This window comes from Periophthalmus magnuspinnatus, chromosome 14 (assembly GCF_009829125.3).
Source record: "Periophthalmus magnuspinnatus isolate fPerMag1 chromosome 14, fPerMag1.2.pri, whole genome shotgun sequence".
Lineage (NCBI taxonomy): Eukaryota > Metazoa > Chordata > Actinopteri > Gobiiformes > Gobiidae > Periophthalmus > Periophthalmus magnuspinnatus.
Genome location: NC_047139.1, coordinates 8,622,538 through 8,637,685, shown reverse-complemented (window position 1 = coordinate 8,637,685; position 15,148 = coordinate 8,622,538). Strand labels below are relative to the sequence as shown.

General features: G+C 40.1%; 1 protein-coding gene across 1 annotated transcript in view; it reads left to right on the top strand.

The window, feature by feature from the left end:
* The first annotated feature begins 1,239 nt into the window (after window positions 1-1,239).
* LOC117381619 (actin-binding LIM protein 3-like) overlaps window positions 1,240-15,148 on the top strand; it is a 52,613-nt gene continuing 38,704 nt past the window's right edge. The window contains exons 1-2 of the mRNA XM_055226323.1: window positions 1,240-1,468; window positions 6,301-6,468. Coding sequence (XP_055082298.1) covers window positions 1,450-1,468; window positions 6,301-6,468 — 187 coding nt within the window. The 5' untranslated portion in view covers window positions 1,240-1,449. The remainder of the gene's footprint in view (window positions 1,469-6,300; window positions 6,469-15,148) is intronic.

The window sequence follows — 15,148 nt, the reverse complement described above, 5'->3', positions numbered from 1 at the left end:
TTCATAAATAAATGACTTGGCCTACAGGATAAAACACTGGGTCATAGGGTCAAGCACAAAATACTCACATTTAATATATCTTTACTTGCATTTATGACAGAATGTTTTTTGCCATGTAGCCATCACATCAAACTGGCCAACTCCTATTACATAACTGGAATTAAAAACTAAAAACACCACTACCTCCTACGAAACTGACACAACGATAATGTAAAGGTGCACATGTAACTTTTCTTTTGCAAGTCTCCCCGCAGTAAGAACACATATAGGGTATTATTATTTTTGAGCAATAAAACACCAGTAAAAAATAAATGCTGTATAAATGAAATGCTACAGTGGAACATTCAGGGCAAAGACATGAGACAAGCAGGTGGCTGACCCTCCACCGGAAGTGCAGCTTTTAGTGTGGGCTGTACTGCTCAGACACCAGCTGACACTGCCCTCTAGTGGTGTCTTTGTACAGCTGCATGTGTATAGTTGCTGGGCTGTCTCTGTTAATCCTGTCAGTGAGGCTACTTTTGTATTTGTAAAAATCTAACCATGAACCATGAACTAGTTGCTTTTTGAGATGAAAAAGTACAATGCGATTTAATAATTTAAAGCTCAGTAGAGTAGCTCAGTCACTCACTAAGTATCATCATGTTAATCTGGATGAGACAGTCCTTTATTTATGGTTCCATTTTCTATCCCAGGGTGACTGTCCCTAAAATTATGGCTTGTTTTCATATTTGGTTTAGATTCTGGAGCATTTAATAACAACAAGATAATGGAGTCTACACAGCAAAACAACAAACAAACAAACAAACAAACAAACAAAAGCCCCATTATTTTTCCAGAGAAATGCCAAAAGGATCAGACTCTGGAAATAAAATGAAAATATATCACTTCAAATGCACAGGTGGCACAAGCCCACAAACCCTGAACAGCAGAGCACTGAAATGTTAAGGGGGAAAAAAGGACAAATAGGCTTTAATTGCTTAAGTGTTATACCTTTTGACACCAGCAGAGGGTGCTCTTGTCCCACTCCTTCTCCCTCCGTGCAGCTCAGCCCTGACTCCTCTAAAAAAAAACCTGCCTCAAACTCAGTCTCAGCCCTCACAGTGAAGCGGACAGGCTGGAGGAGCTGCAGCCTCCACACGCTGAAGATGAAGACGGGCGCATGTGGCACAGAGCAGCGCTGAGGTCTGAGGGGAGGAAGCTGCTGAAACTGAAACTGAAACTGAAGGACCCGGGATGAGGAGAAGCTTCGGGGCATTTTAGGCAATCCACGGTTTTACGCAGAAGAGGAGCGTGGTTGGAGTAATCCTCTTCGTCACAGAGGACCAGGGAAAGCCCCATTCAAAGCAGAAATCTGGGATACTTCAGGGATACTTGAGACGCCTTCTGTCACTATTTGGATTTATCTGCTCAACAAACACCAACATCTCTGTCCATTTTGTCCTGAGCAGGATGAGTGGGTCCACTAATGGTAAGAGTCGTGTGGTTGTGCGGTCCATAAGTCTTCAGAGAGAGTTGAGGCTGTGGTTATTGATTACAGTGGTATGGGTATTGACAGTGTGTTTAATCATGCTTTTAGATAGCTGCCTGTCAGGACAAGTATGAAACAAAGACAAGGAGGTGTGGGGGAATGTTGTGCTTTGTGCATAAACGTATTGTTGTAGGTTCAAGTCATTTTGCATGTGAAATAAAATGAATCAACAGTGTATACAGACACCAGTCACATGCATTAGTGAATTTATTCTACATTTAAACCTTTTCTGCATAATCCATACAGTTAAAAAATGCATTTGAGTGGACTTTTATGGGAAATTGTCATGAATAGGTGTCGAAAACTGTAGAAATTTGGAAAATGTAGGCCAATTTATTGTGTACAAAGTGATTAAAAGTGCTTTATAGGACATGAAGTGCAGTGAAATGACAGGAAATGAAATCAAGTTACATGTTATTACTAAATAAACGTCATGCCTTGTTTTTGTTTTTTTTTGCTGTTTATTTAATTTATAGCTGAGCATTACTAATTCATTATCATCACTTAAGCATTGTGTCTCTGTGTAATGACTTAACACTTGTTACTTGAAGCTCCAACTTGACGTAAATTAGTCAGTTATTTAAACAGACAAAAGAATAAAATTGAAACTCTTTCTCAAACTGACCTATGCATGAATCCTGTCCAGCATTTTAACCATCATTTTATCGTCTTACCTGGTTTACTGCAGCTATGTGACTCAAACTAACCTCAAACGTCCTGCATATGAGAGGGGAGTGTATAACTGTAAAATCCTATCACGAGCACTCAATGTTTTTATTCAGCCTGTTTATCTGCAAGGCCACAGGTCACCATAAATATTTGATAGTGTTAAATCTCCCCTCCGTCCTTGAAGCCTCAGTGGTTATAATGTTATTGCCTGATACACTGTGACAGTATCCTACCTCCTGTGTTTGGTCTGTCCTCTCCTGGGACCACCTTAAAATGCCATAGGGGTCATTTTGAAAAGGCCACAACTCAACAATGTCAAGAGCAACTTTAATCAAAGTCACCCTAACCCTGGAAGTGATCTGTGTGATGCTGTACGTGATGGGAGAGTCCGTATGGGCAGATCAGACGCAACCTGAAAATTAAATTCAAGTTTATTTATGTAGCACATTTAAAGCTGACCAAAGTGGTTCACATAAAAAGTCAACAAAGCAAATATACAGATAGTACAGTACATAGGCGAAGAATAATAAAACACCAAGATATCCTGTCCAGCTAGTGTTAAACAGAACTTCACATCTCTCTCACTGCCATTTAAGTCAGGCGTGTCCAAACTTTTCTCATTAAGGGCCACATGTAAAAACACAGACAAAGCTGAGGGCCGATTGAGGGCCAAATAAGTGAATACTTCAAATCCGCGTTATTATTACAAGTTAGACTGAACCACTAGACCTTTATTCATGCTTACATCCTCAATGGGACACATTACATATTTGATATAGGCTTGTTAAAGTAGATTTTCAGAAATGTACAGTAAAAAGTACCGTTCAAGGTAACATGGGCTGATCCTGGAATCATTGACGGCCAAGAAAAATTGGTCTGAGGGCTGCATTTGGCCCCCGGGCCACAGTTTGGGCATGCCTGGTTTAAGTCAAAGGTTTTTTTTTTAGAATATGATAGAATGCTAAAACTAAATCATCAAATCTTAAAAATATAATCCCATACACATGCACACGCCTCTTTTCTCTCTGTTCCTCTCCTGTCAATCCTCTGTATCTCTCTTTTTCTCCCATCTGTTCTCTCTGTTTTCCCTTTCTCCTCAATCTTCTTTTCCATCTCTCCTTTCTTCCTCCCTCTCTTCTTTCCTCTTTCCCGCCCTGCCTCACTTTCTCAGTTGTCTTTAGCGTCTCTTTTGTCTGTCTGCCTCTCCCTTGATCTCGCTCTCCTCTCATTCTTCCTCCCTCTGTTTACTTTTCCACCACTCCTCCCTTCCTCTCCTTTCTCTTCTTCATCCCCTCTCTCCCTCTTCCTCACAGTTTGCTTTAGTCCCTCTTCTGTCTGTCTGATCTCCGTCTCCCTCTTGATCATCTTCTCCTGTCGCTCCTCCCTGTCACTCTTTCTCTCTCTGTCTTCGTTTCCATCGCTCCTCCCTCTCTCTCCTCTCTATCTTCTTCACCCGTCCCCTCTCTCTCTCTCTCTCCCTCTCTCCTCTCCTCTCTCTCTTTCTCGCAGGTGGCTTTGGTCCCTGTTCCTCTGCTCGCCCATCTGCTGCTGCTGCTTTGCCAGCTTCTCCACAACCGTCCCACAGTTATTATTTAGGGACAACTATGGCCCACTTTTAGTCTTTCTTCATTTTCTCGAATCATTTTTAGATCCTCTACTGTCTCTCTCCTCTCTCTCGGGCTGTTGTCACTGGGTAAACCTGCCTGCTGTGCCTGTCTGTATACATTTATATTGAAGATTGCATAACAGAGGACCATGGGTGTAAACAAACTGAGATGAATGGATCACTGATCACTGTTTGTCAGATTGAGTCCTGTGGAGAGTGGGTGTTTTTTGAGGTTTTTTTTTTTTTTTTTTGGAAGAACTGCTTGTATTTTCTGTATTTTGTAACACTTTTTTGGTCTGAGTGATGTTGCAAATTCCTGGATTTAACTAAACAAATAGGTACGAGCCTCTTGCAGTTGCTCCGGTCTAGTTCAGCAACAGAATGAGGTCAGCTGACACCTGAATATACTGAATGACCAGGTTATTCCATCAATGGATTTGTTCTTCCCTGATGACACGGGCATATTCCAAGATGACAATACCAGGATTCATCAGGCTCAAATTGTGACAGAGTTGGTTCAGGAGCATGAGACATCATTTTCACACATGGATTGTCCACCACAGAGTCCAGACCTTAACCCCATTGAGAATCTTTGGGATGTGCAGGAGAAGCTTTGTGCAGCGTCAGACTCTAACATCATCAATGCAACATGTTGGTGGAAAATTTATGCAAAACTGGATGGAATAAATCTTGTGACGTGGCAGAAGCGAAATCGAAACAATGCCACAGAGAATGTTAACGCAGTGTGTGACCTTTTTTTTTGGTGGTGACTTTTTTTGTCCAGACAGTGTAGTTTCAAGAGGTAATTGAAGCAATCTGCTGTAAATGACTTTAGTTACCTTCTTTATTATAACAATACTACATTTCCATGAATTGCGATCAAATTTGTGTAGTGATCTAGGCTCCTAAAAACAAATGTTAGCGCCCTCTACCAGTTATCCACTCTGACCGATCACTTCAATAATATAAGTACTCTCTCTGTAAATGTCTAATCAGCCAAATATACGAGACCTTCTGTGAGTGAAAATGCCTTGTTGATACTCTGGAAGAACAGGGGAAAATGACCAAAATCATAGGCTGTAGTGGCATGTACCCAGGTGTCAAAGTAGTGGACAAATATCTATGTCTAATAAGTATTTCAAAAGGTCTGTAAAAGTGCAGCATGCTATTTTCTCTGCAACGCCTGGAGATGTGTTCCATCATGACCTTGGACAAACTTTTGAAATCGGATTATGTTTATCAGAATAATTGAGATGAAAGGACGATCACGAGTATAGATCAAATCAAAACGGAAGAAGAAATCCATATAAATGCTTTGAAATGACAAAAACAGAGGGATTTGAAAACTGCAGAGCAATCCTTACCTATACGCAACCCTTTCTACAATATATCGGTGCGACCAGTGAGCCGTGGTGTTACGAGATGATGGTGTGACGCAGATGGAAAGTAGCAGTAGCAAAATCTGGAACAAATCATCTTTTCCTTTATAAGATCAATGAATTTTTACATGGTCTCTGACAAATAAAGAGAATGAAAGAAAAAGTAAATGACAATGGACATGAGGATTAGCAATATATGGTTGTCTGGAAAGCCATTCATTTGAGATGTTTTAGAGGTAAATAGTGATAGTAATAGTGCAGTTTGAGATGGTTTGTGTATCTACAGAGGAGGGACAGTGAATACATTGGTGGTGCTAAACCTCAAATTTCTTGACATGGCAATTTTTCTAGTGGAATCTGCAATTGTAATGACTGATAATTTATTTGCAGATACAGGATGTGAATGATGGTAGACAGAGTGTACAGTTGAGAGCGGCGTTGTAAGCAGTAGTCTTGGAGCAGGTCGTGGGTCAAAGGGTCAGAGGCTGAGGTGTTCGTACTGGTCGAGATGAGCTGGATCTGAGGCTGAGGTGTTCGTACCGGTCGAGATGAGCTGAATCTGAGGCTGAGGTGTTCGTACCGCTTGTGGAGAGCTGGGTCTTGTGGAAATACCGGAAGATGACAAGACGATTTGGCCCAGAATGTTGAATTCTCAGTCCTTTTGTACTCACAGGTGCAGCTTGATTGAAGATGAGTTGCAGGTGTGTGTGGGAGGAGCCAGAATCTCCGCCCAGCTCCAGGCTCAAACACATAAGGGAGGAGAAAACGGCACCGAATAGACAAAAAACCCAAATCCTGACATCTGCTCATAAAAAACACTCAGCTTGTTTATAGATTTGATTGATCACAGTATTGAATCTCATTTTGTTACCCTGATCATGTGACTATGTAAAAAGCTTTACTCATTAGAAAAACATTGATATTTTCATTGACTTATGTAAAAGACACCATCATACTTCAACGCGATCAAAGCTGAAATGTCTCTGTCACCCATTTATGTAGAAGGATACAAGACAGATGCACATATTTTTACCTTCTCACAATCGTTTTGCATTTGCCTCGTCTTTGATCACGTCTTTAAATCACATTTTTACATGTTCATGATGTTTTTTTCACAGTTCAGTATCAGTCTGGCCTGTACGGAGGGAACAACAACACCAGTGGATCCCCGGTCCCCAGTAGAGGTGCCTCCCCGATCGTTTGTGCCCGCTGTGGGGAGGCGTGCCGCGGAGAGGTGGTCCGGGTCAAATCCTCGCACTTCCACGTTCACTGCTTCACCTGCCAAGGTACGAACAACACCTGCTGTACACCCACGCAACCTCCAGGGGGCAAACAACAGCGCAGTAGATCCAGTTTTAGCACTCACCCACGCTAGTTTGGTTCTGTTTTTACCACTAGTATAATACAACAGGCCACCCACATCCTTTTTGTATGATGAAATATTAAATGATTACAGCTTTCAGAGGTACAATGGAGACAGTGAGAGCGAAGCCGAGGGAGAAAGAAGCTCCAGGAAGTCATTTATCTCATCGTACCAAAAATCATGACATTTCCCACCCATTTTAAAGGCTATTTCAATTGAATTTAAATGCATCTAAATGTTGCTGTTTAGTACTTGCACATCACCAGGGTATAGTATAGCTTTTATTATGTGAAGCAATATCTGTTTTTAAAAATTATATTAACCCAGTGAGAGGAATTCCTACATGTTGCACAATTTATTTCCTGCACTTTACTAAACTGATTCAGTCATTCATTTGGTTTCCATTTGAGCAACCAAACCTAAAACCAAAACAAAGGAACTAGACAAAGCACTTCATCTGGCATAGTTCAACATTTCAAATAGTGTTGTGTCTGCTTTAATACATTTGGAACACATTCTACTGCACAATATGAACCTAAACACTCAAAGCTTAATCCTCTTTCCACTGTTATTTCAAATGCTTCTTCCACGTTTGCGTTTAGGAGTTTACTTGATCCATTTCCTTCTCTTATAATACATTTTCCTGCTCAGTACTTCATATATTTGCCTCTGTGTTTGACATGGCGTGGTTCTGCTCCAGTGCAGCAGCTGAAGGCCTGGCTCAAGTCTGGAGTCAGCAGAGCCTCAGTGAAGTCAGCACGTTTAGACGAGTCCCAGAGCGGCTCTCTCTCATGTGAAAATAACACGCTCTTAATACATAATACAAGCTTCTTACAGTGAGATGAGATGTTGCCATGGCACGAAAACTTGATTTCAGTGTGTATGAAAAGGCTTAATACCGATTTCGATACCACGATTCAGCTCAAATTAAATGTATTTTCTTGTACGTAATCCATGTTGTTTTATGCACTGATATACTGTAGATCGGGACCATTGTAATACTCATTTTTGTCCTATTTGTGGAATTAGTTTGAACGTCAGTACTTCAAATTAGGATATAGTTTTAATACTAGTTTTAAATTATGCTTCAGGAACAAGGCTTTGCAAGTCCATCCATCCATCCATTTTTTTCTGCTTATTCGGGGCCGGGTCGCGGGGGCAGCAGTCTAATGAGGGACTCCCAGACTTCCCTCACCCCAGACACGTCCTCCAGCTCCTCCAGTGGGACCCCAAGGTGTTCCCAGGCCAGCCGAGAAACATTGTCCCGCCAGCGTGTCCTAGGTCTTAAGTGTTAGAGAGAAAAAAAGACAACTGATGATAAAAAACATTTCCAGCTCAGAATCGTGCATATCTGCCATTGTGTCCTTTACTTAAGCTGTGATTGGTGATGCTATATCTCCGTAAAAACAAGCAGCCAGTCCAAGTTCCAGCTCAGATCTGTAGAAAGGCAAACCCACCAGACAGATCCAAGTTCCAGGCAAAAGCACTAACACATCCAACAAGTAGGTAGTGTTCCCCCCACCACAAAAATGACACTAAACAGAGTTACCATAAATACACTTTTGATTCATTAGTTCGACTCACTCCTGTGGTCTCGGGTGGACTTCTGTAGACGACGCAGTCAATGTTTACTGCCCTCAGAGCTCTCTCTTCGTCTGTCTGTCTGATATGAATGTGGCGGTATTATTAGCCTTAATTGATCCTTCTGTAAATTACTTTGGGCTAATGGACTGAGGACAAGAGCCGATGAAGTGGTCCCAAACAGTCTACATAATCCTTTTTTTGCTCTCTCCTGTTTCCCGTAGTTACAGTACCCTTGTAGCTCACAAAACGTTTTGAATATAAGACGGCCGTGCAGTTGTTTACACATTGATTAGTAATAGATTTTATGCCAGATGCCCTTTCCTTTTCCGATGCCAATACTTTTTGTAAAACAGATGCCTGACATTTAGAAAAAATGGACCCTTTAAATATTCATAAAAGAATGTCGCTTAGTGTCTTGTTTTGTTTCTTGCGCACAAAAATTCCATAAACTCTATAATATAACACTATCAATACTGTAGCTCCTCCTCCCCCGCCCTTGTATACATGTATTCATTACTGTCTGCTCCCCCTCAGCCTACATTAGTCTGTCTATTCTTCATTCTCTCCGTTCTCTCCTCCTCCCCTGATCCCTCCCGTCTCTGGCGCTCTCTCTCTCTTTGTACTCCCGCTCCATGTAAATGCATCGAGGACATTCTCTGCCCATATGAGGCCGGGAGGAGGAGGAGGAGGCATCGACTGGATGGACAGATCGATCAACTCATTGACACCTCCTATGGGACGTCTTGTCTACTCCTCCTCCCTCACTCAGTCTGATAGCTTTAGCTTTAGCTCCAATCCCTCCCTTGACTCCCACACGCTTCCTCCTTTCAATTAAATCTCTGATATGGCCATGGCTTTAATACTTTTTATTATGAACTGTGTCCTGGTCATTACTGCACTTGCTCTGTCCTAAATTGACTTTTTGTAGAAGCTATTTAAGGACTTTAAGTTTTAGTTTTGAAGTTTCACTACATGCCCTGAAACCGAAGCAGTTTTATCTTCTGCATCGTCTACATGACAATCTATAAAATACCATAAATATAATGTGTTTCTCAGCAAGTATTCTCAACTTTCTCTTAATATAATCTCAAGTATACATGATTTTGTACACCATGCATTATTATGTATTATTTTGATACATCATTTAGGTATTTGTTCCAATGTCCTAGTCACTTCCTGCCTATTGCAAACCTTTTCGTTTAATGCTATGACTGTCCTCGTTTGATTAGGTTTGCGCTGCGTTCATTTATGCTCAGAGGTTGGAACTTCAACCTCGGAGTAACGTTTTCTCCGAGTTTCTGTGTCCCATTGCTCATACCGTAAAAATAGCGGCCAGTACATTACAGTTTATGTGGAGTAATGACTTAAAAGTAGCAATAATAACAAGGAAAGTGCTCAAACCGGCCAAAACGCTGGTCAGTTTAAGTTCATTTATTAACCTGGACATTGTTATGCATTTGTTACTTTTAAATCCATGTTTGAAAGTGAATTTGTGCTTTTGTTGACTGGACAGAGTACACATTAACAACATTAGCATAACAGTGCATTTTAACAGCAGAGGCTCAGAGGCATTAACACAATTATTACCAATATTTTAACTGTCAGATATAAAACTTTATCAAAAACACAGGACACAGACAGGTTGGATTTTCTAACCGGGAACCAGCTTGGGGTTTGAGCAGGAATTCCAAGATGGACAGGTGTTCAAGAGTACATTTACAAGTCCAAACCCGGAAAATCCAACCTCCGAGGCCAAAAGGAACGCAGCATTAGTCCTGCAGTAGACTTGCTTCGCTCCTGTTCTGGTTTAGCCATTGTGTAGTCCATGTTTAGATCACTGTTCCCAAGTCTTTAAGGTGAGCATTTTGACAATTTAACTTTTATATTTCATAGTTTTGGTGAAATAGTCTTTTAATGGGATGACCTGTACCTCCCTTGGTCACTTCCTAGAACTACCCCTGTTTATTTCCGGGTTTAGTCCCAGTTTTGTCCTAATTTTGCCTTGCATGTGCAGCCTGTGTAATCTGAATGTGTTACCAGACTCATCCCAGAGCCTTGTGTAGATCCTGTCTAAGCTCCGCTCTGTCACGGTTCACCTGCTGTAGCTTCAGTCTCAAGGACAAAGTGTACGGCAGAGCGGCGTTTTCTAAGCACTCTCTCTCCTCTATTGTGTTTTATGCACTTCATCTGCATTGAAACAACATTACGAAACCAATTCAGAATATGTATGGACTTAATAAAACGAAAATGCAAGGGGTGGAAAATTTCAAAAGGAAACTATCTATGTCAAGGAAACACGGAGTTTTATGTGGCTTGGATGGTAAAATCAGATCTCAAACATGGTGGGACAAGTGCAACAAGAAAGACTAAAAATGTTTACTCATAACATTGTTGATTAGATGTGATGATTGACAACATTTAAACAGTATTGCAGAATTGGGTCTATGCACAGCTACGCCCGGCGATCTCACTGTTAGCGTCACTACTTCCTGTCCAGTTGTGTCTCTATGAGGTTTTTGCAGAGTCACGCTAAAATGAATAAATATTTAAAGATTTAAAAGGCAGTGGACAGAGAGTTGCATTTGAATGTCACCACCTGCTGTTGCTACAAACTAGTATTCTGCATATACAAATAATTGGGTAGTTTTTACTTCTTAGTTAAATTGAATTTTAAAAGGTTGTTTATTTGATCCTCTTCTGATTTTAATAAAAATGGCTGCTGTTGTGCTGCACTGAGCCTATTGTAGAAATGTGTTGTTTGTGTAGAACAGGTAAAAAAAAAAAAAAAAGACATTTTCAGCACTGAAGAGTCACTACACAGATCAAGAATAAAGCTTAAAAACTTAAATATAATGTTGTTGTAGACCAAATCAGCACCACAAAACTTGAAGGCATGACCAAACTATATTACAAACAACTCTATTAGCTTTATATCTGTCTTTTCGTCTCAATTTGCACATTTTTTAACAGATCTTTTGTTCTTTCTTCTCCTTGACCCTCTCTTTATATAAGCATGTCCATCACCTCGAGCACTGAACAGCAGGCCATAAATCACAGCTACAGATGCAAATGGGAAGTGTTCAATAGTTTTGCAGCTTTAATGAACTTAAACTTAAACCTTGGGGTAAATACAGACTTGGTTTATCATAGAAAAGAATGGATTTGCACATTTTATTCAACTTTATTGTTTTCCATTAGGTAAAACACAAGTTGGTTAAATATTTTGAGCAAATGTACCAGTTACAATAATGCAAATGACTGGACTTTTTGGTTTTAATTTGGTTTTGAAGAATAAGAATTGTAATGCTTAATTAAGCAAAACTTATTTTTTGGTTTGTTTTGCCTCTCAAACTCATGAGCTTTGGGCTGTCAAACTATAAGGCTTAAACCAACTCGTTTCTATTGCTTTTTCTCTTGGTGTAATGAGTCAGATTATTTTGTTTTTATTTTAACCAAACTCTATTAGAGGAAATGTAAAGTGATTTTTGCTTATTTTCTCCAAATTCTGTTATTTAAATTTACTACAAACTCACTCACAGCCTTTTCTTTTTGCTACAGACCTATAAGAGAGCCGTTTAATTATGTTTTGTGCAGTTTTCTCTTTGCATTAAGTGTGCAAGTAAAGCTCTGTGTGTACTTTTTAGGCAGTAGATCGGCCAAAACATAATATCATCTTGTGTTAGAGATTTAAGGGCGATATCTGATGTGCTAAAAAGTGCAAATATCGGCCCGGAGTATCGACTAACCGATATATTAATCTATCTCAGTCTTACCCAGCTAAAGAAGCATTAAAGGCACCTAAGAGTATCTGTATTGTATGTAAATCTAATGCAAACTTGACAAAAGCAGCCAGGAGGAAATCGCTTAGTGCGCGCTGAAGTAGAAGTGTCCTTGGATAGACTCAGGATGACGCTCAAACAAATGATCCTTTTGCCTTGAGTTTAATGGATCCTTGAAAATGGGACATGGAGGTTTGTTACTTGACTTTAATTTAAAGCTGGAGCAGTGACAGCGAGGATGTGCGCCCAGCCTTATGTTTCATTCAATAAGTGGCATTAAATCGTAATAAAAACAAGAATTGTAGGAATAAACTATGTCAGATTTCTCTTAACGATACACTTCATTCGTAAACTATATGTAGAAGCCTTCACAAAGTCATAAACAACTAAAATAGCTTCACTCCTACAACATTTTATCCAGTTAACGTATTTGAATTATTCTTTTACTAACAACTAAGACTTAAATCTATACCGGCAGACCAGCTACAGTCTTCAAACTATCAGAAATTGTCTAAATGCAGTCACGATATAAAGGCACTTTCTCATACTATACTTATCCTTTTGGCTCTTTTGGCTAATTAGTGAAGTCAGCGTAGATCTGGACACAGTCTGGTCCAGCAGCTGACACTCCTCTCACAGGGACTGTCTCTTTCCCTTTTGAGTCTGACACAGTCTCCTTTGACAGCTGCACTGCTCAGCCTTTTGTCTGTCCAAACTGCTCTCATCCAAATCACTCTCAAGACCCACAGAGTCTCACAGAAAACACATTCAAACAGACAGGCCGCCGAGAGAGCGCTTCCTCTTTTCTTTGTGTAAAATCAGATCTAAATATTGTAAGAGTCTGCAGTCATATCCCTTTGGAGAACTAAGAATTGGAAAACTATTACTTTAACTTTTGTATAGGCTGAATTTAGTCTGTATAAAACACATAGGACAAGTGCAAAGAAGCTACTAATTAAGCCTGGACGATATGTGTTTTATTTGTCTTATTAAAAACAAATTAAATGGCTTTTTCGCATGACCTCTTAACACAAAAAGTACAATTTCTGAACTCTGACAGAGGATTTGGAATCAGGGGCGTCAGGTTTACGTGCAAAGTCTGTGGGTGATGCAGGTGAATCTTGATCTTGATTAAAATTTGAGTAGTTTCTCAGCCCTAATAAAAACTTACTTGATTTTCAGATATACTTTTTTTTGTAAGTTTTATTGTAAGTTGCAGTGTTGCCCTTTAACGGAGACACTCAAATGGTCTTTTCCCCCATATTTTAAGGTTGTATTAAAAGTTACCTTCAAAAGTCATTTCTGCCGTGAAGAAACGATATTTTCCTCCCAAACTTTTACTAAAATAAAATAAATTAGCTAAGGTACTACTAAGTGTAAGCAGAATTATGTGGGAAACACGACACATTTCAGTCGAGTGTCACAGGAAACAGCACGAGAGGTCAGAGGTCACTGCGCAGACTGCCCAAGGGAACGAGTAGAAGACTGAACGAGAGAGAGGGAAGGAAGGAGGAAGGAGGGAGAGTGAATGATGACTGAAGTGTGGACCGCAGACAGAAAATCTTTTGACTCTTGATTCAAAGTGGGTGGTACCTCCATAACTATCGGATAAATGTCACCAGTATTCTTTAGTGCATATGTTCGTAACGCAGCAGCGCTTGGAGGAGTTTTGCTTTGGCACATCACAGAAAGAAGCAGCTTAGAGTGGAACGTTACTATAATTATTAATACCAATTCTTAACCATATCTGTCTTAGTAATAGGTGAGTAATCTTGTGATCTCGTAGTTTGTAAAAGCTAGTCATAACGTAAAAATAAGACAGTTGTTAAAAGGAGGTTGTTGCAGGTTAATGTTAAAGGTTTGATCCCAGAAAACACCTTTTCACTGCATCAGCGCATTCCCTCACTAAATCCAGACAACTTTTGAGTTCGGATCAACAGGTGTGGTTATAGGTGGTCACCCAGAGGTCAAAGGTGACATGTGAAAGGTCCCATAGTCCCACAACACCCTCTCTTTTGTTTGAAATCTTTGGTCGACATGTTCAAGTGCACTCTATGGGAACCCCCACTGGTCTAAATGTCATGTGACAGAGGAAAACGTATGGAAGCGCATTAGGATTCAAAGCCCACACGGAGCTGACATTTTCTGCATAATTACAACGTAAATCTGTGAAATACAATCCTCCGTCCCCTCCGTCCCCATCACTATAGGCTCAGAGTGTCCCCCTTCTGTTTGTTTGAGATAAGGGTTTAAGGGACGGCGAGTGTGATGAAGAGAGAGTAACAAGTTTAAAAGGCCAGGGCGATGTGCTTTTTCTATAAAGACCAAACACATGATTAAAATAAAATAGATGGGGTCATTTATTATGGGATGTCCACTATTTGAGACCCTATGTGGCAAGTCAAAAGTGTAATTTTGTGAAACAAATAAAAAAAATCAAATAATGTAAGTTATATAAAATGATGACAGTGACTCAAAGTGGATCTGAACACTAAATCCACTTTTTTTTTGCTACTAAACTGTGTAAATGGGGTTTTCCAATTCAGTTCAATTTTATTTATAAAGCACATTTAAAAACAACTTCAGCTTTACATAAAAAGTCAATAAAAAAACCCAAAAACAAATATACAGATAATACAATACATAGGGAAAGACTAGACTGAAAACTCAACCTTCTCCCTGGCATTTAATAGTAGCTAGACAGGATATCTTGGTGTTTTATTGTCCTTAAACTGCATTAAAGACTGAGAGGACCTGACAAGCAGAGGGCGCTGTTCCATAGTTTCCATAGTTTTAGTAGCAGTATCCACTGTTCCTCGTATCTTTTGGGAACTTTAGTGCAGACTAGGTAAATTTTCAGCTTTCTGGTAAAAAAAAAAAAAAAAAGTCTAAATCTAAGTGTGTGCTCCCTCCAGTGGCCTCTGTGATTTCCAGTAGCTGGTGTCATCACGCAAGACTGCCCTGATTACAGCCAGATGTTTCTGATTACGAACGGGGTGGAGTTAGAAGTGTGGTTACCTGTTAGACCAATCACACTGGTCCTTTTTACCTCCAGATCTCCCCCCTCGTCTCTTCTCTCTCCTTTAGTCCTCCTCCCAGTTGAAATGCGATTGTAGGTGGCGTTTCGGTGTTTAGTCCCACCGTAATTACAGCCACAAACTGCTTTTCTTTGTAAATATATTGTCCAAAGGCTATTTTCTTGTGGATCTGAGGCAAATCATTTCTGTGTTGACTAACAAT